Source organism: Pelophylax lessonae (genome assembly GCF_965119305.1).
Source record: "Pelophylax lessonae genome assembly, chromosome: 7".
Classification (NCBI taxonomy): domain Eukaryota; kingdom Metazoa; phylum Chordata; class Amphibia; order Anura; family Ranidae; genus Pelophylax; species Pelophylax lessonae.
The window spans coordinates 145,117,429-145,141,242 of record NC_138774.1 but is presented as its reverse complement, the minus strand read 5'-3'; the positions used below and the strand labels follow the sequence as shown (position 1 = coordinate 145,141,242).

Below are 23,814 nucleotides of genomic sequence, written 5' to 3'. Positions count from 1 at the left end.
GCACCTGTGCCGATACAATACTATAGCTATACTGCATGCAGGTTAACTGGGACTGTCATTAAGTGCACCAATGCTCTTAAAGGCCCCAACATTAGCCAGCAGAGAACATCTTAAAGGATTGCCCCTCCCATAATAATTTATTCTGCAAGCCCCTTTGTTCCCCTGTCCCCTTCCCTACCATCCTCTCTTCTTTTGGACAGTGCATACTCAGTTGGTCTGGGGCTAGCGTTGCTGCCATTAATGTGCTTTGGCAATATGGCTCCAGCACTCGGCAGACTAAACTTTATTACTGCTGCACTTGGCCTTGCTACTGTTTATGATGCTCTGGATGCCAAATTTCCTCTTTTGTGTTTAGTGCCTAGTGGTAATCACTTTGTATGCTACACTGTGGTATTACCATTGTTAAGCCATTTTATGCTTGCCTAGTTACCAACTCCTATTGAGGGCCAATATATTAAGTTTGCATTTACTACCTGATTTGGTGCCTGTTTTCTTTGATATAGCAATATGATTTGGTATGAAGTATGACTGACTTGGGGACTTCCTGTAATAATGTAGGTTTGTACACTCAACCTGGTAAGTCAGGGGAGGCTGAGGCTCTTGAGAAGGTTGAGGCAAAGATCAGAGAACCCATCCTATCCAGTGGCTTTTTATGGGGGTAGCACTACATGGGCGTTAAGATTATCTTCACCTAATCTAGGAATACTTTGCAAGGCTGGAAAAGTCCCCCTTTGTATCAGTCTAAAGCTACCTTTTTAGAATATTACAAGCACTCCTTTAATCGTGTGTGGTGTGGGTTTTTTTTTTTGGTGGGGGGGGGGAAGTTGATTAACCACTTATGGACCACCCCATGTGGATATACTGTGGCAGGGCGGCCTTCCTGCTCGAAATCATGCACCTGTACATGATTTTGTGCAGTCTGGGGCATGCACGCACTGCCGACAACCTGCTTCTGCTGTAATTGGGCACAGCGGGTCCGGTAGACGCGATCTCCGCCAGGGCCCACCGATTGTTCGCAGGAGAAGCAGAATGGCGGTCTGCCTGTCGGGGGAAGATGGAGATCTTGTGTTTCTGCTAAGCAGGAACATGGATCTGTCATCCTCTATCTAAGCCACCCCCCCCCCCACAGTTAGCAAGCATTCCCTAGGAGCACACTTAACCCTTTGCTCGCCCCTGATGTTAACCTCTTCCCTGCCAGTGTCGTTACAGGGAGATCATTTTTTATTTTTTTTAATTCATTTTTTTTTTTTAAGTACTGATTACGTTTTTATAAGCGTCACTGGTACACAAAAAAGTATTGGGTGTCAAAGTTGTCTGCCGCAAGGTCGCAGTCCTGCTAAAAATCGCTGATCACCGCCAATACTAGTAAAAAAAAAAAAAATAACTCCATAAAAATGTCCTATAGTTTGTAGACCCTATAACTTTTGTGCAAACCAATCAATATATGCTTATTGGGATTCTTTTCTTTTTTTCTTCTACCAAAAATGTGTAGCAGAATACATATTGGCCGAAACTAATAAATTAGGTTTTTTTCTTTTTTTTTTTAATTGGGTATGTTTTTATAGCAGAAAGTAAAAAATATTGTGTGTGGGGGGGGGTTTCCCCCAAAATTGTCGGTCTTTTGTCCTATAGCGCAAAAAATTCAAACCAGAGGTGATCAAGTTCCACCAAAAAGCTTTATTCTTTATTTGTGGGGCAAAAGGGACATAAATTGTATTTGGCTACATCGTTGCACGCCTGCGCAATTGTCAGTTAAAGTAACGCAGTGCCAGATCGCAAAAAATGGCCTGGTCATTAAGTGGGGGGGGGGATTAAACCTTCCATTTAAATGTACAGTGTGTATGTATTTTTATATATATATATACACACACACACACACACACACACACACACACACACACACACACACACACACACACACACACACACACACACACACACACACACCACCTTTTTTACTTTTGCTAATGTACCAAATAAGCTTGTTCAGATAGTGTTAACCAGTATCTAAAGTTTAGTCATAGGTGTGCGCAGCCTAATGCTTTAGGGTGTGCACACCAAAGCTCAAACACACACTACCGATCACTCACGATGTTCATTCAGAAAGGGAGGTTGCTGGCAAATTACATATTTACCGGCCCCTTTCCCAACTCAGCCTAAAACATCCCCACAGCAACAGCCGGCTGGAGAGGAGAGGAGGGAAGCTGGAAGAGCTGTGGGGGTAAGGGGGTTGGGAGCCAGGACAGTAGGGGGAATCTGTGCTGCAAAGGGTGATTAGGGTGTGCCTGGGCACACCTGGCACACCCTGTGCGCACACCTATGAGTTTAGTCTAACTTTGCTTGGTTGAAAATGTGTGGGTGATTTAAGGATTTGTTTGTGTGGGACCCCTAGATCGTCTCGTTTCCAGTAGACTTGATCTGAGACCCATAAGGTTTTGCCTCCCTTATTTACAGAGGTGTTGGTACAATACACTATATATTATAAACATATTTTTTACACCTATCCCTACTTTAGTTTCTCCATGATTTACCACTGCATTTTTTTTTTTTTTTTTTTTTTTTTTTTTTTTTTTTTTTTTAACCATTTTGAACAGGCTGACTGATGGAATACAATCCATAAGCAATACAAACTATAAACCTCTAGTGCTGCTTTTTATATGCATTACTTAATATCACCTGTTGTATGTGCAGGATGACAGATTGCAAGATTATATTTGGAGGAAAATTTATGTATATGTGGTTGATAACTATATAAGACCTTGACAGTGAGCCATCCCTGATAGGTTTAGTGAATAACATTGATTATCTCTTTGCAATGGTATCTTAAAGTTAGTGGGATGTATTAGGCAGGAGGAAAACATGTTGTCCCTGAAGCTGATGTTTTTGGGACTGCACAGCCACAGTCTGGTCAGGGTGCCCATGCTAACCCATGTCCACGATCAAAAGTGCCTTCAATGGGCATGTGAGCATCAGAACTTCACCACGAAGCAATGGAAGAAGGTTGTCTGGTCTGATGAATCATGTTTTTTCATGTTTTTATTTTTTTTATATCATGTGGATGGTCGTGTGTGTGTGTGTGTGTGTGTGTGTGTGTGTGTGTGTGTGTGTTTGTGACTTCCCTAGGGAAGAGATGGCACCAGGATTCGGTATAGGAAGAATGTAAGCCAACGGAGGCAGTGTGATCTGTTGGGCAATATTCTACTGGGAAACCTTGGGTTCTGCCATTCATGTGGCTGCTACTTTGACATGTACCACCTATCTAAACATGGTTGATGACCAAGTATACCCCTTAATGGAAACTGTATTCCCTGATGACAGTGGTCTCTTTAAACCGTATACTATGCCCTGCTACACTGCAGAAATCTTTCAAGAATGGTTTGAGGAACATAAATTAAAGGTGTTGACTTGGCCTTCAAATTCCTCAGATCTCAATCCAATAGAGCCTCTGTGGGATGGGCTTGGGGGGGGGGGGGAACAAAAAGTCAGCTACATAAAGACCTTACCTGGCAACTCGCAGGACTTAAAGGATTTTCTACTGACCGCTTGGTGCCATATACCACAACATACCTTCAGAGGTCTTGTGGCATCCATGCATCGACAGGTCAGGGTTGTTTTGGCAGAAAAATTGACTGTTTTGATGGCAAAAAGGGGACCTACTCCATAGTAGGTAGGTGGTTTAGAACTATTTATATCAAACTGTACCGAAAGGAAAAATATTTCTAGTTACTTCTGCTTTAAAGGCTAAGTTAACCTTTTCGGGCAGAATATCACTTTCATATTTAGTTCCTATTTCTATTGTTATTTCTGGCCCAGCCATACCAATGTGCTTATCTCTCAATTGCCTTATGCATGGAAGCTTTTAAATGTCAAATGTGTTTTAAAGTTTTTTTCTCTAATAGTCTTCCAGGGCAGCACGAGAGGCTCCTCCCACCTGAAACAGAAAACACATTAGTACATCATTATAAAAATGCCAGTCATACCTTCAGCCTCAGTTTGATTGTGTTTCCTCCGAACCCACAGGAGCTGCATCTGTTTGTTACTTTCTTCAGTCTCTGTGTTATTTGCAGGAGGCTCCCAGACCAGCCTCCCATCAAGCTCAGCGAGCCTTGGGCAGTGCGGGTCAGGGGCAGCACATCGGGGTAAGCAGCCCCCGCCTGAGGCTTCACCCAGTGGTGGGATTCAGCCAGTTCGCACCGGTTACTAACGTTTTGAAAGTTCGCAGAACCGCCTTGTGTTGTGAGTTTGATTGACCATCTGTAATATAAAAATCATCCTCCTGATGACCGCTCTGCTGCTCCCTCCTCTGTCGGCGCTGCAGGGAGGTGGCCGGAGCCCACACACTGCACTGGTTGCTAGGCTAGAGCCGCTTAGCGTCTAACAACCAGTAACGTCACCCCTTCTCCTCTTTGCCGCCGCCTCCCAGGAAGTCCCTGCGACTCCCCGCTTAGTTCTAGTAGGAAAGAGTGGACCCGGGGCTCAGAGTAGTGCGCCCCAAGCCCACCCATTGTGTGACAATAGCGACTGAAAATTTGCTATTGTCACACGGATCCAATGGCATTGGCCGAGGAGGAGGCGGGACGCGGGAGACACGGGGACTGAAGCAAAGAAGGCGCTACAACAGGTAAATAAAATGCACTGGTCTGGGGGGCTTGGCAAGTTGGCACGCTGTTCACTCTGCATTGAAGGGGGCACGCTGGCCTGGTCTCTGCATTGAAAGGGGGCACGAATGATGATCTCTGCATTGAAAGGGGGCACGCAGCGCGCTGGTCTCTGCATTGAAAGGGGGCACGAATGATGATCTCTGCATTGAAGGGGGCACGAATGATGATCTCTGCATTGAAGGGGGCACGAATGATGATCTCTGCATTGAAGGGGGCACGAATGATGATCTCTGCATTGAAGGGGGCACGAATGATGACCTCTGCATTGAAGGGGCACTCTGGTCTCTGCATTGAAAGGGGGCACGAGCACGATGATCGCTGCATTGAAAGGGGGGGGGGCACGCTGGTCACGGTGCATTGAAAGGGGGGGGGGGGGGCACGCTGGTCACGGTGCATTGAAAGGGGGGGGGCTCGCTGGTCACGGTGCATTGAAAGTCGGAACTGGTTACTAAAATTTTTGAACCACTGGCTTCACCCTATTAAGAGGTATGCAACCATCTCCCCAGCTATCAGGATGCCGGCGGCTTCTCTCCTCCCCCCCCCCCTCCCCCCCAAAAAAACCTGGTCATGACCTCAAAGAGCTTCCAGGCAGAGCCCTGGGCCTGTACGGCGGGCGGCGCCCCCCCCCCCCCGCATATGGTAGCCTCGCGAATCGGGCGCCCCCACCTGACTGCATTAGCAGTGCAGTTGTGGGCTCTTCGGGTTCCTGCAGCTCCTAGTGGTTTGGAGGAGCAAGATGGTGGCGGGACGGGAACATCGCGTCACTTCCGGTCCCCAGCCATCTTGGAGGTGGAAGTAGAAAATGGAGCAGTGTATCTCCACTGACATCACTTACGGGCGGCGGCGTGGTTTTTATACAAGGAAACTCACAAAACAGATGATGGGACTGACCATAGAATACCAGGATGGGTCAATACAGGTATGTTCACCAACCTGTATGGGGGCAGCTGGGGTGGGGCTGGAGCTGGGCAGGAAGCAGTTAAAGGCCCCCTATGTTGTGGTTCCCATTCTGAGACTGACCATGTCAGATGCCTCCCCACCCTGCTCTGCAGATCCTGCTGGTCAGGATAGCTACAAGGTAAGCCAGAGCACTCTGGAGTTCTCTCTGTCCTTACCTCACCAACAAACTTTTTTTATTGTTGTGTATGGCAATTGCCTGCCTCACTGGGTATTTTGTGCTTACTTACAAAGACCCCAGAAGAGAAAAATGCAAATACCAATAGCAAGGCATGCGCCTCTTGCGGTCACAAGTTCCTTCAGAATGAAAAAAAAAACCTCTGCCAGAAATGCATCACTAAAATGGTGGCCAAGGAATCACAGGGGTTCCTCAAAGATGTGCTTAATTCTTTTAAGAAGGAGATTAAAAGCACAATGGGTCCCCTTCTTGCAGCCATAGAAAAACTGGAGGCTGCAGCCAGGCCAGCATGCCATCTACCAGCAATGCACCCATCCCCTCATGCAGCAGGGATAAGGTGGATCAAGTGGAGCAGAGATCTGATGCAGCTAGCTCGGAATCAGAATCTGAAGGTGGCCTTTGATGCTGGGTCCTCATTACCGGAGTCCGAGCAGAGGGTAAACTTTTTCCCTCCGAAACACATGAATAATTTACTGAGAGCCATTGCACATACACTGGATATCAAAGAGCAAATCATCGCAGAGCTTTCTCTACACGATAAGATGTACAAAGATTTACAACCAAATAAACCTAGAACATTTCCGGTACATGAATCTCTAAAAAGCTTGAAGTTTAAAGAGAATGGGAAGAACCAGAGAAGAAGTTCTTTACCCCAGCTGCAATTAAACAACAGGTATTCATTCACTGAGAAGGATACTAAACCCTGGGCTAAGTGCCCCAAGGTAGATGCTTTTCTCGCCAGAATCGCAAACCAAGCTGACCAAGCTTTTGACGACTCCGGAACTCTCAGTGATCCTATGGATAAAAAGACTGAAGTACTTCTAAGAAGAGCCTGGAAAGTCGCAGCAGGGAATCTAAATCCATCTATAGCTTCCACCTGCATGGCCAGGGCCTTATTAGTCTGGCTAACACAGTTGCAAGAACTTCTAGAAGGGGATACCCCAAGAGGAACTGGTAAAAACCATTCCCACTCTAACCAGAATAGCAGCCTTCCTGCCGCACGCGTCAACAGAATCCATAAGGATATCCGCCAGGACCACTCGCCTAATTCAGCTAGGAGAGGCCTGTGGCTGAAGTCCATGGGAAGGAGACCTGACCTTCAAAAATAGATTATGCAGCATCCCTTCACAGGTGATTTACTGTTCAGACCAGACCTGGAAAGGGTATTGGACAGAACCACAGCCAAAAACTAGGTGTTTCCTCAAACCGATAAGAGCCAGGGGAAAACACCCTTTTGCCAGTCCAGAAGATTTGAGAAAACTGGACCAAAAAAGCATTGGACACAACAAAACAAACAAGGCAAAGGAGAGTTGATCCTCAAGCCTTCCATCCTAAAGAACAAAAAACAATGACGTTCCCCAGGCGGGGAGAAGGTGGGATGCTTCTCGCTTGCCAGGGGAGGAAATCATGGAAAAGCAGGCTACTCAATTCGTTGTGTTTTTTTTTTTTTTTTTTTTTCCTATGGGTCCCCCCCCCCCCCCCCCCCCCCCCCCCCCCGACCAAGTACCTGAGAATCTTAATAGCCACAGTGGATCGTCAGGAGGCACATCCACATGTACTTATAGCAAAAAAGTTTCAAAGATGCCTAGGATTTGTGGTGCAAGGGCCAGCTTCCCCTCCACATCTTCTATACACAGCTCTGCCGGTTGGCGTCTCGTCAGTACCCAGGATCTGCTCAAAGCTAAGGGCCGAAGCCCTAAAAAAAAAAAAAAAAACTAATGCACCAAATCATAGGGTAAGGGCTATGTCCAGACGAGCTTCTAGTCTGCGAATCAGCAGACAAACAAAATGCCAATCTACAAAAGAGCATATCTTGCTTGCACGGCTCAGGGCAGAGCATGTACGATGTAAACTTACTACTATCGCTGAGATCCCATGCAGGCTCAAGCCAGAGGGGACCCTGCTTCAGTCACATAAGAAACCTCGGCATACAGCCTCATCTAACACTTCCAGACATGCCAAACCTCCTGTGGCAAGGGCAGATCAACCACCCAAGCCACAAGGTCATGAAGTATTCAGCCTGGTGCCTGAAAGAACGAGGTTGCAGAACAAAGGTCTGTCTAACAGGGTAATTGACACCATCTTAGCCAGCAGAAAACCGGTGACTAAAGCCATCTATGAGAGTGAGGGAAAACTGTCTTCTGGTACGAGAACAAAGGAGACCCCGACAAGGGGTCTGTTTCAGCAGTTTTTTAGATTTTTTTTTTTTTTTTTTTTTTTTTTTTTTTTTTGAAGGAGCGGACATGGGGTTTTCCCATAACATTTTTAAGGTTCAAGTGGCAGCCCTATCTTCCCACCTAGATATTAGGCTGGCAGAAGACACGCTCATAAGATTCATTAAGAAAAGCCGCACACATGAAGTGCAGCAGAACTCCCAACATGGGACCTCACCACGTTACTCGAAGGATTCCTCTTGGCACCCTTCGAACCACTAGAGGATAGTTCAGATAAATACCTCACACTAAAAACAGTACTCTAGGTGGCGCTGGTATCGGCAAGAAGAGTCAGCAAAATTCAGGCTCTATCCATGAACCTTACTGTTTAATTCTGTCAGATAACCTTTATACTCATGCCAGACCCATCTTCCTACCAAAGTCTCCAACTTTCCAGAGAACTCAGGAGGTGGTTATTCCTTGACTTCTAAATTCTATGGATAGTAGAAAGAGCCACTTATAACAAGCTGGATGTAAGAAAGATCATGATAGCTTACCTCCAAAAGAACTAAAGTGTGGTGAGAAACAACCACTTTATTCATCCTCTATGCAGGAGTGAACAAAGGGAAGTCGGCTTCAAAAAGTATGATAACCAGATGGATAAAACTTGATATTCAAAACTCTTACCAAGCACTAAACCTCACGGCCCACTAAACCAGAGCTTAAGCATCGTCAAGTGCAGAAAGAGCCGGGGCAACACCGGAGCAGATCTGCAGGGCAGCGACATGGTTGAGCTTTGATACCTTTTGCAAGGCAGTACCATATTGACCAGCTGTCCAGTCAAGACCAGATATTTGGTCGTAAGGTGCCCCAGACTTTTCCCCTCCCTAGTAAGTATTACTTGCTACAGTTAGGTACCTGGTAACTCTTTTTCTAAGATGCCTTCCAGGGCAGCATCCGTTCTGAAGATATGACTGGCATTTTTATGAGGCTGAAGGTATGACTGGAATTTTTATAATGGTGGACTGTGTTTCCTGTTTCAGGTGGGAGGAGCCTATCTCTCAGGTGCTGCCCTGGAAGACTTCTTAGAAAAAAAGTTACCGGGTACCTAAATTGTGTCATCCAGTAAGCTCTGAATCCCAAATTGCCTTGCCTTGCTGCATCCCAGAAAGGGGCGTGATGGGGTGCGTTCACTTTATTGTACAATGATCTCCTTTTTAGATCTACTTCAGCAATGTAGTAGTGCAAGGCCTGTCTGATACAAATTGAATAGATTGCTCCAGGTTCTATTAAAGCTAAAATAAATTGTACAGAGATTGCATAGTGTATGACCAACTTTATTCAAGTATATAGGAGGGAGTAGCTGGGGACACTCAGCTGTCAGGCCCCATTTACTTCATTGCGAGGGGGGAACTCTCATTCCTGCATGCGTGGTGTTTGTTTTTTTTTTGTTTTTTTTTGCGGAGTGTGGTGCATTTTTACTGTGCTTTATTGGTGTTTGCAGTGTGTTTCTGAAACGCAAGCCAAAGCTCGCATTTTCTGTTTGAGTAATTCATTGTTCTTGTGTAAACCAATTTCATTTTTAGGCCTTATTTACACCTAGCGTAGTGGGAGCGCACTTTTTTTGGCTCGTTTTTTTTTCTCATGACACCCATAGGGCAGCCCGTTGATTTCAATGGACTGCCCTGTATGGGACCTTTTGGCGTGATGCAGGTTGCACGTTGTTTTTTTTATTTTTTGGTTTTGTGTTTTTTTTTTTTTTTTTTTTTTTTTTTTTTTTTTTGCTGGGTTTTGTCACATTTTTTCATGTTTGCTTATGCGTTTTGGTGTGGAGTTAACAATTGTTGGCCAACAATAGTTGGTGCGCAACTAGTTAATTTTAGAAGTATAAAGGTGGCCATACGCTATACAATCTGATTTTACAATCTCCTCCTTTAGATATACCGAAACTATATATAATAAGGGGACACTCTGTATTCAATCATGCAGGCCCTTGCACTACATAACTGATGGCAGATCTAAAGGAGATTGTACAGTGATATTTGCAGAACCTTGGACACATTTTCTCCTGTTTTTATAATACTGTACAGCTTGTGACAAACTCACTCAGGACAGGGGCTTTTGGAGGGGACTTCAGGCTAGCCTCTTGCCTACTGACTATGGGCCCTGGCTTGAGGGAACACTGCTCTTTGTGGGTATGCTGGGGGGACTCTTGGAGTAATGTTACTTTTTAGATTCAAGTCCACATCTCCCCAAGACACAGACTCTGGGTCTCTAGGCCTAGGATCCATGTTAAAGGCCTAGCAGCCTATTGCCAATAGAGGACTGCTCGCACAGTCGGACTCATGGCAGATGCTAATATCAGCTCAATCACCTGTCTTCCACACATTGTTGATTGTGCTGATTAAAACTCACCTATTGTCTACTGTGGGGATGCGTTTACACTTATAATAATGTGCATTATACTTCATGAGCTCCATGACGGCAAGTCTGCTAGTTGGCTCAAGTTAAATCACTGTCCTCTATTAGTTGCTAGTGGGAAAGTAGAATACTGTTTGTGTTGGTTGTTCCTTAGATATGTTTATAATTCTGTACACAATTGCATCTGCAAATGATAATGTAATCAGGCACCTGACCTGGTGGGGTATATATTCGGTGTGCGTTTTTGTTCAATAAATGTTACAGATCTTATACAAGCTATTGCGTGCTAGACTTGTATATTGTGGCTACAATATCTGATATCTATGTTCAAGACTGGAGGAAGCGGTATTCTGATGGAAGCACACAAGCGCATTGTGGGTCACGGTTCCGTTACACAGCTCTATACACATATGCTGTTATCGGATCGCTCAGCTCCTGCGCACACTGCCAAATCAATGCAAGATGAAAGTTATGGTGGGGAAAAAATATGAATGCGTGTATATTTAGTGAGAATGGTGATCACTGATTGCATTGGAAAACCGGGGGACTGAGGAGGTGGGTGGGAGCCATCTCTTGGAAGGGCAAGGCAGCTGCAGGGTGTGTTTTAATTAAGTTAGCTGGTGAATTCCTTCCTATGTCTTAATAGTTTTCACATCCTAAGGTCTGTCCAAAAAGTAATGACGTGTGTTTTTTTTTTTTTTTTTTTTTTTTTTTGTTTTTTTTTTACAACCAGCTTGACTCGGAAGTAAGGGTTGTTTAGGATAGATTTTTTTTTTTTTTTTTTTTTTCTGCAAAAGAACATTTAATGCTATATTGGTACATTAGGGGAGCTGTATTTTAGCAAAAAAAAGGTAAACTTGTCATTCAATGGTATACATCTGCTCCTGGTAAGAATGGGGAAAACTAAGAACCAATTAAACATGTTATGTTTTCTATGTAAAAATATCTTTTCATATGTAGGTTTTCTAAAGCAAAGAATTAAAATTTTGCTAACAGCCTTTTTTTTTTTTTTTGCTATTATTTTATAGGCACAAAAGATACAGTTGCCATTATGATCGGAAACATGAAAGGGAATGAGATTGTAAACTTGATTCATAATGGCATTCAGGTCACCATGGTTATTGAAGTGGGAAAGAAACATGGTTCCTGGGTAAACCACTATTCCATCTTCTTTGTGTCAATTTCCTTTTTCGTTGTCACGGCAGCTACAGTGGGTTACTTCATCTTTTACTCAGCTCGCCGGTGGAGACACACACGAGCTCAGAACCAAAAAATGGTAAGAACTTTTTTTAAGTGTTTGTGATGATTATTTAGCTAATTTCATGGCTCCATAACCTCATACTAAGTTTTTAAACTCGCCTTCTCCTGATGTTCCCTAACTGCCCACACCAGTAAAATGTCACTCTATTGGTGCTCCTCTGCTTGTGATCGAGTTTCTGAAGCTTTTAGCCGGTGAGGAAGTGATATCCATTAGGAAAAATTGTAGATGCATTATGTTGAATCGTTTTGCCTGTGGCAGGAGAACTATTGCAACATGGCCTAAATATTAAAGGATTTAAAAGGAAATCTTTTTATTAATAGGAAGCAGAATAAAACTTTCAAAATTAACTCCAGGTGGAAGATTTTAAATATAACTTAATATAAATAATATAAAAAAAAAATAAGTGTATATGTGTATATATGTGTGTGTGTGTGTGTGTACGTGTGTGTGTATGTGTATATATATATATATATATATATATATATATATTATATGTGTGTGTATTCATTATAAACAATATTTATATATTTTATTTGGGTACTTAGAATAGTTTCCCTTAGACTCCAAATCGACTTCCCATAACCCCATGTGCCAAAGAGCTCTGAGTGAGGGAGGGCTACCGCTTGGAGTCAGTAAGTTGTACTGGAGTGCACATGTGCTTGCAAGAAACATGTTGACAGGAGGAGAGGAAAGCTTGACAGAGACATGATCTATTTAGTATACGCTCCTTCACTGTTCAATTACAGATTAGGGACAGCAAAATGTCCTAGCTGTTTTTCTCTAAATGCATTGGAGAAAATGCCGCTAAACAACCTGGTTATGCTGTTATAAATCTCAGTACTGAATATGTAGATATACAAGTCTTCTTGCATATAAAATGGCACATATATAGCTATATCTACAGTGTGTGTAATATGTGTGTGTATGTGTGTGTGTGTGTGTGTGTGTGTATGTATGTATGTATATATATATATAATATAAATAATTTTTTTTTTCTTTATATCTATAACAAAAAACAACTGAAATCGGGGCTGATTATAGTCTATATAGAACTTAGTGTCCTGCACTGTGGGGGGCACCGTAAGATGATAAAGTCCACTTGTGTCAGAGGCAGCCATCAGCAGATTGTGGGGGGGGGGGGAAGGGAAGAGAGAGACTGAAGCGGGGTTTCTAAAATGCAGGCAAAAGAAGAAAAGACAGAGGCGCCTCTAAGTGTAGACCTTCAAAGGTTTATTCTAACATATAAGCATATGTAAACTCACATTTTGATGTGTGGTAAAAGGCTTAAGAGGATAAAGGCCCTTTTTGTGCGTCTTGGCTGGCGGATCGCAGTGCTTCAACTCTTTTGGGAAGGCTGTCTACAAAGTTTAGGAGTGTGTCTATGGGAATGTTTGACCATTGTTCCAAAAGTGCATTTGTAAGGTCAGGCACTGATGTTGGACGAGAAGGCCTGGCTCCCAGTCTACGCTTCATTTCCTCCCAAATGTGTTCTATCTGGTTGAGGTCCAGACTCTGCAGGAAAGTCAGGTTCTCTACCCCAAACTTGCTCATCCAAGTCTTTATAGCCCCTGCTTTGTGCACTGGTGCACAGTCCTGTTGGAACAGGAAGGGGCCATCCCCAAACTGTAACCACAAAGTTGGGAGCATGAAATTGCCCAAAATGTCTTGGTATGCTGACTCCTTAAGAGTTCCCTTCACTGGAACTAAGGGGCCAAGCCCAACCCCCACACCATAATTCCCACCTCCACCATATGATTTAGACCAGTGCACAAAGCAAGATCCATAAAGACATGGATGAGCGAGTTTGGGGTAGAGCGCTAGATGTAGATATTTGCCAAATGTTCATCTTCAAACTGTGTATCTAGTTGACCTAATGACCCAATAATATAATTGCTGAGAATCTGAAATGCCACCAAGAGGGCAGATTTCTTACATTTAATGTGGCACTGTGATCTTATTTTAGGGTATTTGAAGCAAGTAATAGAAAAGCTGTCAATTGTATTGGGTAGATCAATTCTGTGTACTGCTGAGGTGTGTTTGTTGGGAATACTAAAGGATGAGACATGGTCTCGACATACTAAGATTCTATTGCAGGAAACTTTTTATTTCTGGCACGGAAGCAAATTCTGGTAAAATGGATCAATGAATTAAAGCAGGTAATCAAATACTACCCTATGAAAAAATAATGTATGAGCATAGAGGAGTGACACAAAAATATCATAGGATATGGTATGTATGGACTAATGCTAATGTTACTTTAGGAATGGAAGATAAGTAGTAAAAAGCGATCTTAAGAAAACAGGAGAGAAGGGGGGAAAAAAAGAAAGGAAGGGGGAAGTAAAAAAGAAAAGAGACAGAAAAATGCTTCAAGGTGGTGTAGATAAAGGGTGAACAGTGGCAACCAGGTTAAAGGAATTAGAGTTGTATGATTTAGTTATTAGTAGTTTTGAGCGTTTTGAATAAAGGGTTCTCCTTGGGGGACTAAGATGTAGGTGCTAGGTAAAGTGTAGTAGGCCTTGTTTGCTTATCAGCAGGGTTATGATTTTCAGCTAGGCTGCCATGGTTCCCAGGTGTGGCTGTTGAGACTGGGGGAGTTCCCCACTGTGCTCAATGAGGGTTCTCATTTGGCAGTGGAGGAAACCCGCCCAATGGCACACCCAGGCTTGTATCTATCCCAGAAAGGCAGATTCTGCCGCACAGTATTCTGGGGGGTGGGTATAAGTTTGAGGGGTGCACATGACGCAGCGTCTTTGGCAGGAAGCAGAGCCACAGGAGGGAGAGTGTGGCTGTCTATCCTCCTGTCGAGGAATCTGGTGTCCCAGGCGGCTTGTCTGAGGGGACAGAGAGCTGAGCTGCTGAGAGGATCCGGTGTGCTGAGGCCCAGCGGAGCTGAGAGGGGACTGGTTTCAGGAAAGCATTCCCAGTCATGAGCACAGTACTGCAAACTGCCCCTGGGGGTCTGCCTAGTGAGAGGGGACCACTCCGGAGAAGGTCAGAGGGATCCTGGAGCTAGCTAGCCGGTGCAGGAGCAAGGAAAGGGGGTGCCAGTGTTCCCCCCTGAAGAGTAAAGGGTGTGCCAGTGGTTGGGCCCTGAAGTATTTAGTGTACAGTGGAAGTGTAAAGAGTACAGTGTTAAGAGTTGCAGCAGTGTTACTAAAGTCTACCTCAGTCAGGAAGGACTGGAGGGAGCAGTGTCAAAGACTTTTGAGCTAACCAGAGCGTCAGAAGTCAGTCTTCAGGACAGTGCCAGCAAGCGTTGGTCGGCATCCAGCCGGCGTCAAGTCAGCGCTGAAAGGCAATTTTTTCTCAAGTGTCCCAATTTGTACCTAGTTGAGCCAGAGGATTATCCCACTAATTTCCATCTCCCATCCCCATATAAAATAAACAAAACAAACAAAGATACCGGACAGTTCTTTGAGATCTCACACTTGGGCAATCAGCTGAGATGTGCTGTTGGTGTTACCGGTGACCATGGCAGACCCACATCAGGCCCAACACCTGGAAATATTGCTACATATGTATGAAAATGTAAAGGATATACATATTGTATATACAGATGTTAAATTTTGCAATAAAAAATATTAAAAATAAATTGCAATCCTATAGAACTACTTTAAAACATGCACATTTTTGTTACAGTATGCATATACGTGACGCCTCTCAACCTCACTGTTGACTGGACAGGGGGTGTGGTTGGCACCTTTTTGTCCAAAGTTAAGGTTGTCAGCAGGGCCGAACTGGCCTATCGGGACACCGGGAAATTTCTCGGTGGGCCGCCGCCCCTGGGGCCGCTTTAAGATGCGGCCGCTTTAAGCATTGTGGCCACCCGGCCGCTTTAAGCATTGGCCGCTGTGATGGCCGCTGCAGCCCCGGCCCCCGCTGCGCTTCAATGACAGACGGATACACTTTCCTACGTCAGCCGCTACGAGCGGCATGACGTCACATCCGGCGGGAGCGGCTGCGCGGCGGTGGATCATCTGACTGCAAGCAAGACGGTCACGGCGCCAATCCCTCCCACACAGATGCCACTCCAGCAGCAGCATGATCGCAGGTTACAAGTCTGTCTGAGACTGACTGAAGGAGCGGAGCAGAGCCTGACAGCCAGGCAAGAGTAAATGGGCTGGGGGGGGGGGGGAATCAGCATATTAGGGCCCCTACTACAATGTTAACCTACCACCTCCCCCTAACACAATGCGGACCCGCCCCCCCCCCTCATACAATGCTGACCCCCCCCCCCCAAACTTAAAACAGCATTGTATTAGGGGGAGGGGGCCCCAGGGGGGGTCAGCATTTTATTAGGGGGAGGGGGTTAGCATTGTATTAGGAGGAGAACAGCATTGTATTAGGGGGAGGGGGTCAGCATTGTATTAGGCACAGCTGGGCGGGGGGGGATCAGCATTGTATTAGGGGGGTCAGCAGTATATTAGGGGGGGTGGGAGGGGGATCAGCAGTGCATTAGGGGGAGAGTGCCAGGGGGGTCAGCATTGTATTAGGGGGAGAGGGCCTGGGGGGGGGACTGCATTGTATTAGGGCCCCTAATATTTCTGACATGTCCTGTACCATGTCCGCACAGCCCCTGACATGTCCTGTACCATGTCCGCACAGCCCCTGACATGTCCTGTACCATGTCCGCACAGCCCCTGACATGTCCTGTACCATGTCCGCACAGCCCCTGACATGTCCTGTACCATGTCCGCACTTTTACCACTTTTAACTAGAATTTGCTTTTATACTGTATATAAAGCCCTGTATGCTTTCATATCTATCTTATCTATGTATAGTACACTCTTCAAATTTGCTTTAAAATGCATGGTTTTCCCTTTTATGAACAAGAAAATAATGGCGTTATGCTGTTGGGCCGGTAAAATAATGCTATGGGGCTGGTATGAAATTTTTTTCCAGGGCTGAATTTTATCCCCAGTCCGGCCCTGGTTGTCAGTCAATTTTTTCTTGATCTTATAGTCCCTTTTTTAGTGAATGGTCACACCATACAGGAACTGATATATAATGACCCAAAAAGTCTTAACTATGAGTGAAATGGTGCAGTCTTTCCATATTTACAGCTGCTGCCTAAAGCAGAACATTCATACAGATTGAAGGACTTGTCATTTTACATTTTTTGCAAATTCATTGAGCATTGTTTACCATCAATAGGAGCTTTCTGAGAAGATTCTTTCAAGAATCTGTTGTTTTGTCAAGATTTGTCGAGTTCACTTTGTGTGTGTGTGTGTGTGTGTGTGTGTGTGTGTGTGTGTGTGTGTGTGTTTTTTTTTTTTTTCCTTTTAATAAATAACCATATATTGCCTGTTCTTGGCTTAGGTTTGAAACCATAGTTTTGCAGTTATGACCGGTAATAAGTTTAATTGTCTAATTGGCCTCATTTTGTAAAGTGGGTTAATAACCTTAGGTGACGTACTCATTCATATAACCTGGGATTACTTTAGTTACTGTATAATAGTGTTTGGAAACTGATACCACCACTTACTGTATGTCAGGGCACCCTTTTAAAATGATGCATGATATTGAGGCACCCCATTCTGAAATGTAAAAAAACGAAACCGTTTTACATAACACAACCTTTTAATACAAACAGTCAACGTTGGAGATTATTTATTCTTCCAAAGTACACTGATACTGACTAGTATTCCAGTGTTTCTTCTCCCTCACATAAAATGACCCCAGTGCTGAAGGAAAGGGGGCAAACAAGGATGCTGTGTAGGCCCCCTAATTCCTTAACCTATGACATCATTGGTTGTTAGGACACTGGCAGCTGGAAGGTTGTATTGGTGTACAATGAAAACCTGTGGCATTTTGTCAAGGCACCCTGGTTGAAAAAGTTTTATCTAGGGGACATTTCTTTTCTTTTTTACTGGGCTATTCAACAATATAGGAACATTTTTTTTTTTTTTTTTTTTTTTTTTTTTTTTTCTTAATTCATGATCTGGGAGCAATGCATACATCATAATGTATATCCTATATAGAGAAAGTTGTGGTCGGCTTTTAAATATTTGAAAAGTATGTAGATTACAGGGGATACATTTTTGAGGAATGAGACACTTTCTATACCTATTTTTTGTTGTACTACTTTTTTTTTTTTTTTCTCATTTCACAATGCGTTCATAGAAATTAATAGAAGGTAATCGAACAAGTGGTTTTATGCAAATAGCCAGGAAATGCACCTACAGTATATCGTTCAAGGGTGAAGGATGTACTGTGCATTTAATTCTCTTCATCCTGTACTCATTAACTGAAATTTCAGGTTATCCTTACACAGGAAATACTTGTAATTGACACTATGATGGTGTGTCGGTGTTCAGGCAACAGTCTTAAGCCCAAAACACACGGGCGAAAAATCATCCGGTACTGCAGAAACTGGCTGATGTTTTCTCAGTATGTACAGCTATCCGACTGGCTTTAGTGGAAAAAAAAATGCAACCAGCGTCTGTTGAATGGGCATGCTGGAGGGGGGGGGGGCTGGCCCGGCTGGCCCTGTCAGAATACAATAGTGCTGATGTGGATGCAGGAATCTGTCAGTCGTCCTTACTTTTTTTGTTTTGTTTACCCTGCTGATTAAATGTAAAAAGCTGCCTTGTGCACCCAGCCTTAGCGCAAACACAGGCTGTCATTCTTTATGTGGTGTTGACACTCTCTAGGAAAGTAACTTGAAGATTTGGAAAACTGGATCTTATGCTTCAGGGTAAAAAAGCCAGTGTACACATTGATAAAACACAAAATGGAGGTTCTACGCTAAAGCTAGGTAAAAATCAGCCAATTCAGTGGGAACCAGCCAAATTTCGGTTCCTGTGTACCAATATCTGTTCAACAGAAGCCAGGCCTAAAGACTGTTTTCTTATGAATGGTCATGCTGGTAAATCATCATTCGATCAGCACATGCAGCCAATAGCTACAGCACTGATCAGCATATTCTGGGGGAGATAGGAGGGAGTCCTTGGTGTCAGAGTACAAACACACAGTGGGAGAGGTCCCTCTATCAACATTGCTTGATTTTGGGACCTGTGAGGTTTTTTACCTTCAACCCTCTGGTTAAATGGAAGAAAAAAAAAGTGTATACCCTACTTAAGATGCCATTTATAGTGCTTAGTGTCAAATTTAAAACCTACAGTTCCCAAGAATAAACTTTTTGTTTTAAATAAAAGAAAGACAAATCTGCATACTGTAAGTAAAAATAGTGCAGTGCTACCCAAAAAACACTGTGTATGGACCTCCAATAATCATCAAAAATATAGATCATATATTCATCATACAATTCTCATTTAGAAATTGTAAAGTGTCCATAAAGTATCCTAAACAACCAGGTCCCACATATCAGAAAAACGTACTAAATGGTCCCACATGATCCAATTACTCAGAGCTGTAAATCTGTGATTCCCTTCTCTAGGAAATGCCCGTGCTAGCAAGAGAACATTCTACCACCCAGTGATGATCAGATCTGCTCATCTCCTAATTTGACCTCACAGATCATAAGAAGTCTTATAAAGATTATAGTTCACATGGAGTTTAAACGAAGATTGACTCTTCACTCTCTCTGGCATCCCCCACTGACATCATTGAGTAAATGGCCATAAAACAGATTCTCTGCTATTCCCTGCTATGGACTATAGATAATGGGATTCGTAGTGTGCAAATATTAGTGCGCATGACTGCAACTAACATGTATGGTTTGTTCCAAACAAAGAGAAGAAAGGAAGGTCTAGGAACTCATGGAGGAATGAGGATGTTAAAGTAGTCAGCAAAAAAATATTCCATGAACAATAGATTACAGGTCATTTAATCCTTTTACGATATTATTTTTGGAGCACAAGGCTATTGTTTTTTAGATTTTATTTATTTATTTTTTTTTTTAATTTTTTTTTTTGTTTCAGTGTCTGCATGTCTCTTGAGCCTTATATGTAAGGTAATTTGTTTGCATCAGATCTGCTTTCCTTCTGCCTAGCATTCTGCATTTGTCTATACAATAATTCTACTTTCCATAGATGGGCAGATGTCTCCCCAAAAATAAGAGGAGTGATACCTGCATGTTTTCTGTAGGTCCTACTGTTTTTTGCAACTTGTCTCATGACCTAAAACTGTTGCATGTTAACTTAACACTTATCCAAAAGTTTTTTTTTCTGATGTCACATTGTTACTTTATCAGATGTGGCAGCCAGTAATGTTAAAGGTTTTATGAAAATAGACTTTCTAAAAATTTGCTTGCAATTAGGCAACCCATAGCAGTGAAACCCAAGAGGGATCTTAATCTTCTCCACTCCTATAGAGTAAAAAGTAAATTAAAACATTTGTCTGTATGTATACTTTGATTATCTTAATTTGAAACAATATTTGCCAGATCAGCCATTTCATTTTAACTATACAGTGTGGCTTAAAGTAACATGACTCAAATAGTGGATGCTGGAGTGAGGGTGATATGTGATGACGCACAAGGTCTGAGGATGTTGTCCTCCATGGATATACAGTGCTATACTCCTAATTAGACAATTACGGAAATGTGATGCTCTACAGCGAATAACTGAGCTCTCACCTATGACCTAGACCTATGTCAGCAGACTAATACAGATGTTACTGCAGACCAACCTGGGCTGGCAGATGCAGCTAGCTAGGCTGGTAAATGGCAGATCTCCGAAACCAATTACAACAATTTCAATGCACATCTCACTAAGTGAGCGGAGAACCCTGCATGCAATATTGTACACATGGACAGAAAATAATACTGTGTGTGTATACAGTGGATATTTGCAGAATCCCAAGAGACTGTAAGGATAGCAACCTGATAGTGAAATGTATAACCATTAGATCCACTCCGAAGAAAACAGAAGTTTGAATTTACAGTAAGGAAAGCAATATTAGCAAAGGGTCTTATTATGAATTCTCTGAAGGCTTATTCCTGTTGTGTAAGAAAAGGCATTGTTAATGAATAATCTCTAGAATGTTTGGTTCCAGGAAGCCTAGGAAATTTCAAGGCTGAAGTCAGTGGGATGAAGTGTCTCCATTCAACATATTTAGAAGTAATTAGAAAATGATCTTCACATAGCTGTGCCTGATCCTTTTTTGCCAAATGTATCGTAATTGAAATTGTGAAAAAAAATCCATTTGATTTACCAGTGGTCTGCATCCATTGTATCCCTTGTGTGCATAGCTCTATCTAAAGCAGAGTTATCTAAATGTCCAAGGTTATACAAATCACAGAAGTAAGATAGCAAATTTACATAGGTTTACTGGTACTCGCCTTAATCTCTTTTCTGTTGTTGCCCATAGAAATGTCAAGCTACAATAAATGCTTCCAGAATTCTTCATCAGTCTCACCACAAACCCTGATCAAGAGGAAATATGTAGGTTGCCATGTATAACCTCTTGGTCTGATAATGTGTGCTGGCTGACAAGCAAAGGCTTTGGGCTCAATTATTTGGAGTTAATGATCTGGAACAACTTTAGAAATGAGAAATTCTGACTTCTCAAGCTTCCAAAAATGTAATTCGCTGAATGCTTGTTGCAGTTCAGTAGCTCAGAGGTACTGAAATCAAACACAGCCAGGTAGCTAGTTTTTGTAGAAAAAGGCTGGCAATGGCAGCAACCATATTTCTCTACAAACTACAATAGCTCTTTAATAAACTTGAGTAAAAGCTGAATTGCATTGTAAAGATCCTCTCCCATACTGTATGTATTCATGAACAGTGAAAAGCTGTGAAGGTCTCATTTCACTTTTATTGGGTTTATGGAACAATATGAAAATTGCCTTCAATTATTAAACATGTGTAGGCTTACTTATAAAGGATTTACATTTGTTCTATCATTTAGTTTTACTCACTTTGCACTACATACAATAGCATTGTATGCACATGCTCAGAATTGATCAGCATGACTCACTGTAGCGGGTAAAGTTTAGCCGCCACTCTATAAAAGAAATATTAATAATGTTCAGAATCACTTTAGAGGCAGTAAATATTACAGAGCGAGAGCTGAACATTTTGTAATTGTCAAGCTAACTACTCTATTGGGGGGAAGACATTATACTATATAAAGTGGAACACCTGGCTTGTACATAAGGGAACGAGAAGTTCTCAGACAGATTTTAGCTGCCTAACCCTTTTAATTGCTTAATAATAGTGTGACAAGAAAAGCTGAGAATGAACAAAGCTGTTTAGGGACATACAAGCCTGAGCCAGTGTATTAAGTATATGAAACGTGGATGTTTGTTCTTGTATTGTGCACAATTAGTGTCACATAGTTTACTAGTAAGCCCAGTTCTTTGAAAGCCTAATAAGATGATGTCATCTTAAGTAACGTGACAGATGAAGAGGTCTATGAAACATCTGGCTATCTATCTCTCAATACTTCTATGCAGTGGCAGCTGGTGTTCAATCAGTCGGGGAGCAGCAGACGGACCCCCCCCCCCCCAGACACTCCAGCCCGCAACGCGCACCATACCCCCCGGGTATAAACTGTTTTTTTCTGCATCATATTCTACCTGAATTTTGTGGTCTGTCACCACTTCTTCAGGACTGGGTGGATGACCCTGCATATTGCATACAAATTCAGTTGATCTATCTATAATGGACCCATGCAAGACCTATATCCAGCAAGTCATCCCAAATGTATATACATATCTTGTCTTCGTTACTTACAGACTTGATAGATTAGACAGTGTTGTGCACAAGTTTACCCTACCCACTTGTAAACAGTCAGAAAAAGTCCCTGTAAGAAAAAGTCCCTGTAAAAAGAATCGAAGACTGGACACCATTTACAAAGTTATGAACAAACTCACAAAGTCTATTTAAATAGACCATCCTCTATAGGGCTCCTGCATGGGCATGTAATGTCCCTGGTGTTTTTTTGTTGGGTTGTTTCCAGTCTTTTCTCTACCTTCATCAGTACTGTTTTTTTTTCTTTTTACCTAGGAATGGAAGTTGGTGGACTCATGTGGGCAGCGTGACCCTGGCATTTCAAATGCCCTAGCTAGCCGCATAGTTACATAGGAAAATGGACACACATCCATCTAGCTCACCCAATTTATAAAAAAAAATACAAAAAACACAACCATACAATCCCCTATTCACAATCCTATACCCACAATTTATCCTGAGGAAGGTGAAAAACCCAGAAAAGCATGATCCAATTTGCTATAGCAGGGTGAAGAAATTCCTTCCTGATCCCCTGAGAGGTAATCCGATATTCCCTGGATCAACTTCACCTAAAAATGTTTTGTTTGTACCCAAATATGTTCTGTACACCTAGGAAAGAATCCATGCCTTTTTTAAAGCAATCTACTGAGCTGGCCAGAACCACTTCTGGAGGGGGGACTATTCCACTTTTCCCAGCCCTTTCTGTATTTGGAGGCAAAATCTCTTTTCCTCTAGATGTAAAGAGTGCCTCCTTGTCCTCTGTGATGGCCTTTCAGTGAATAACTCGACACCAAGTTCATTATATGAACCCCTATGAATTTGTGCATGTTGATAATTCCCCCCCTTAATTACCTCTTCTCAGAGAATACATGCAGTTCCTCTAATCTTTCCTTATAGCTGAGCTCCTTCATGCCTCTTATTGGTATGGTTGCCCTTCTCTGCACTTTCTCCAGTTCCCAGATATCCTTTCTGAGAACTGGTGCCCAAAAACTGAACTGCATATTCCAGATGAGGTTTTTACTAATGATTTGTACAGGGGAAAAATTATCTCTCTTTCTCTCTCTTTCTCTCTCTTTCTCTCTCTTTCTCTCTCTTTCTCTCTCTTTCTCTCTCTTTCTCTCTCTTTCTCTCTCTTTCTCTCTCTTTCTCTCTCTTTCTCTCTCTTTCTCTCTCTTTCTCTCTCTCGTCCATGCCTCTCTTTTATACAAGAAAGGACTTTGCTCACTTTGAAAACCACAGCTTGGCATTGCATGTTAAGCATATCTACCAAAACCCCCTGATCCTTCTCCACTATGGATTACCCCAGTTGTACCCCCCCCCCCAGTATGTATGATGCATGTATATTTCTATCCCCCAAGTGCATCATTTAACATTTTATCAACCTTTAACCTCATTTGCCACATAGTTGCCCAATGAAACAGTGCGTTGAGGTTGGCTTGTAAGTTGGAGACATCCTGTAAGGATGTTATTTCACTGCATAGCTTGGTGCCACCTGCAAAGACTGAAATGGTACTTTTAATCCCAGACCCTATTATCATTTATAAAG

General features: G+C 42.9%; 1 protein-coding gene across 1 annotated transcript in view; it reads left to right on the top strand.

Annotated features, from left to right (window-relative positions):
- RNF128 (ring finger protein 128) overlaps window positions 1-23,814 on the top strand; it is a 99,535-nt gene that overhangs the window by 13,060 nt on the left and 62,661 nt on the right. The window contains exon 2 of the mRNA XM_082264010.1: window positions 11,399-11,646. Coding sequence (XP_082120136.1) covers window positions 11,399-11,646 — 248 coding nt within the window. The remainder of the gene's footprint in view (window positions 1-11,398; window positions 11,647-23,814) is intronic.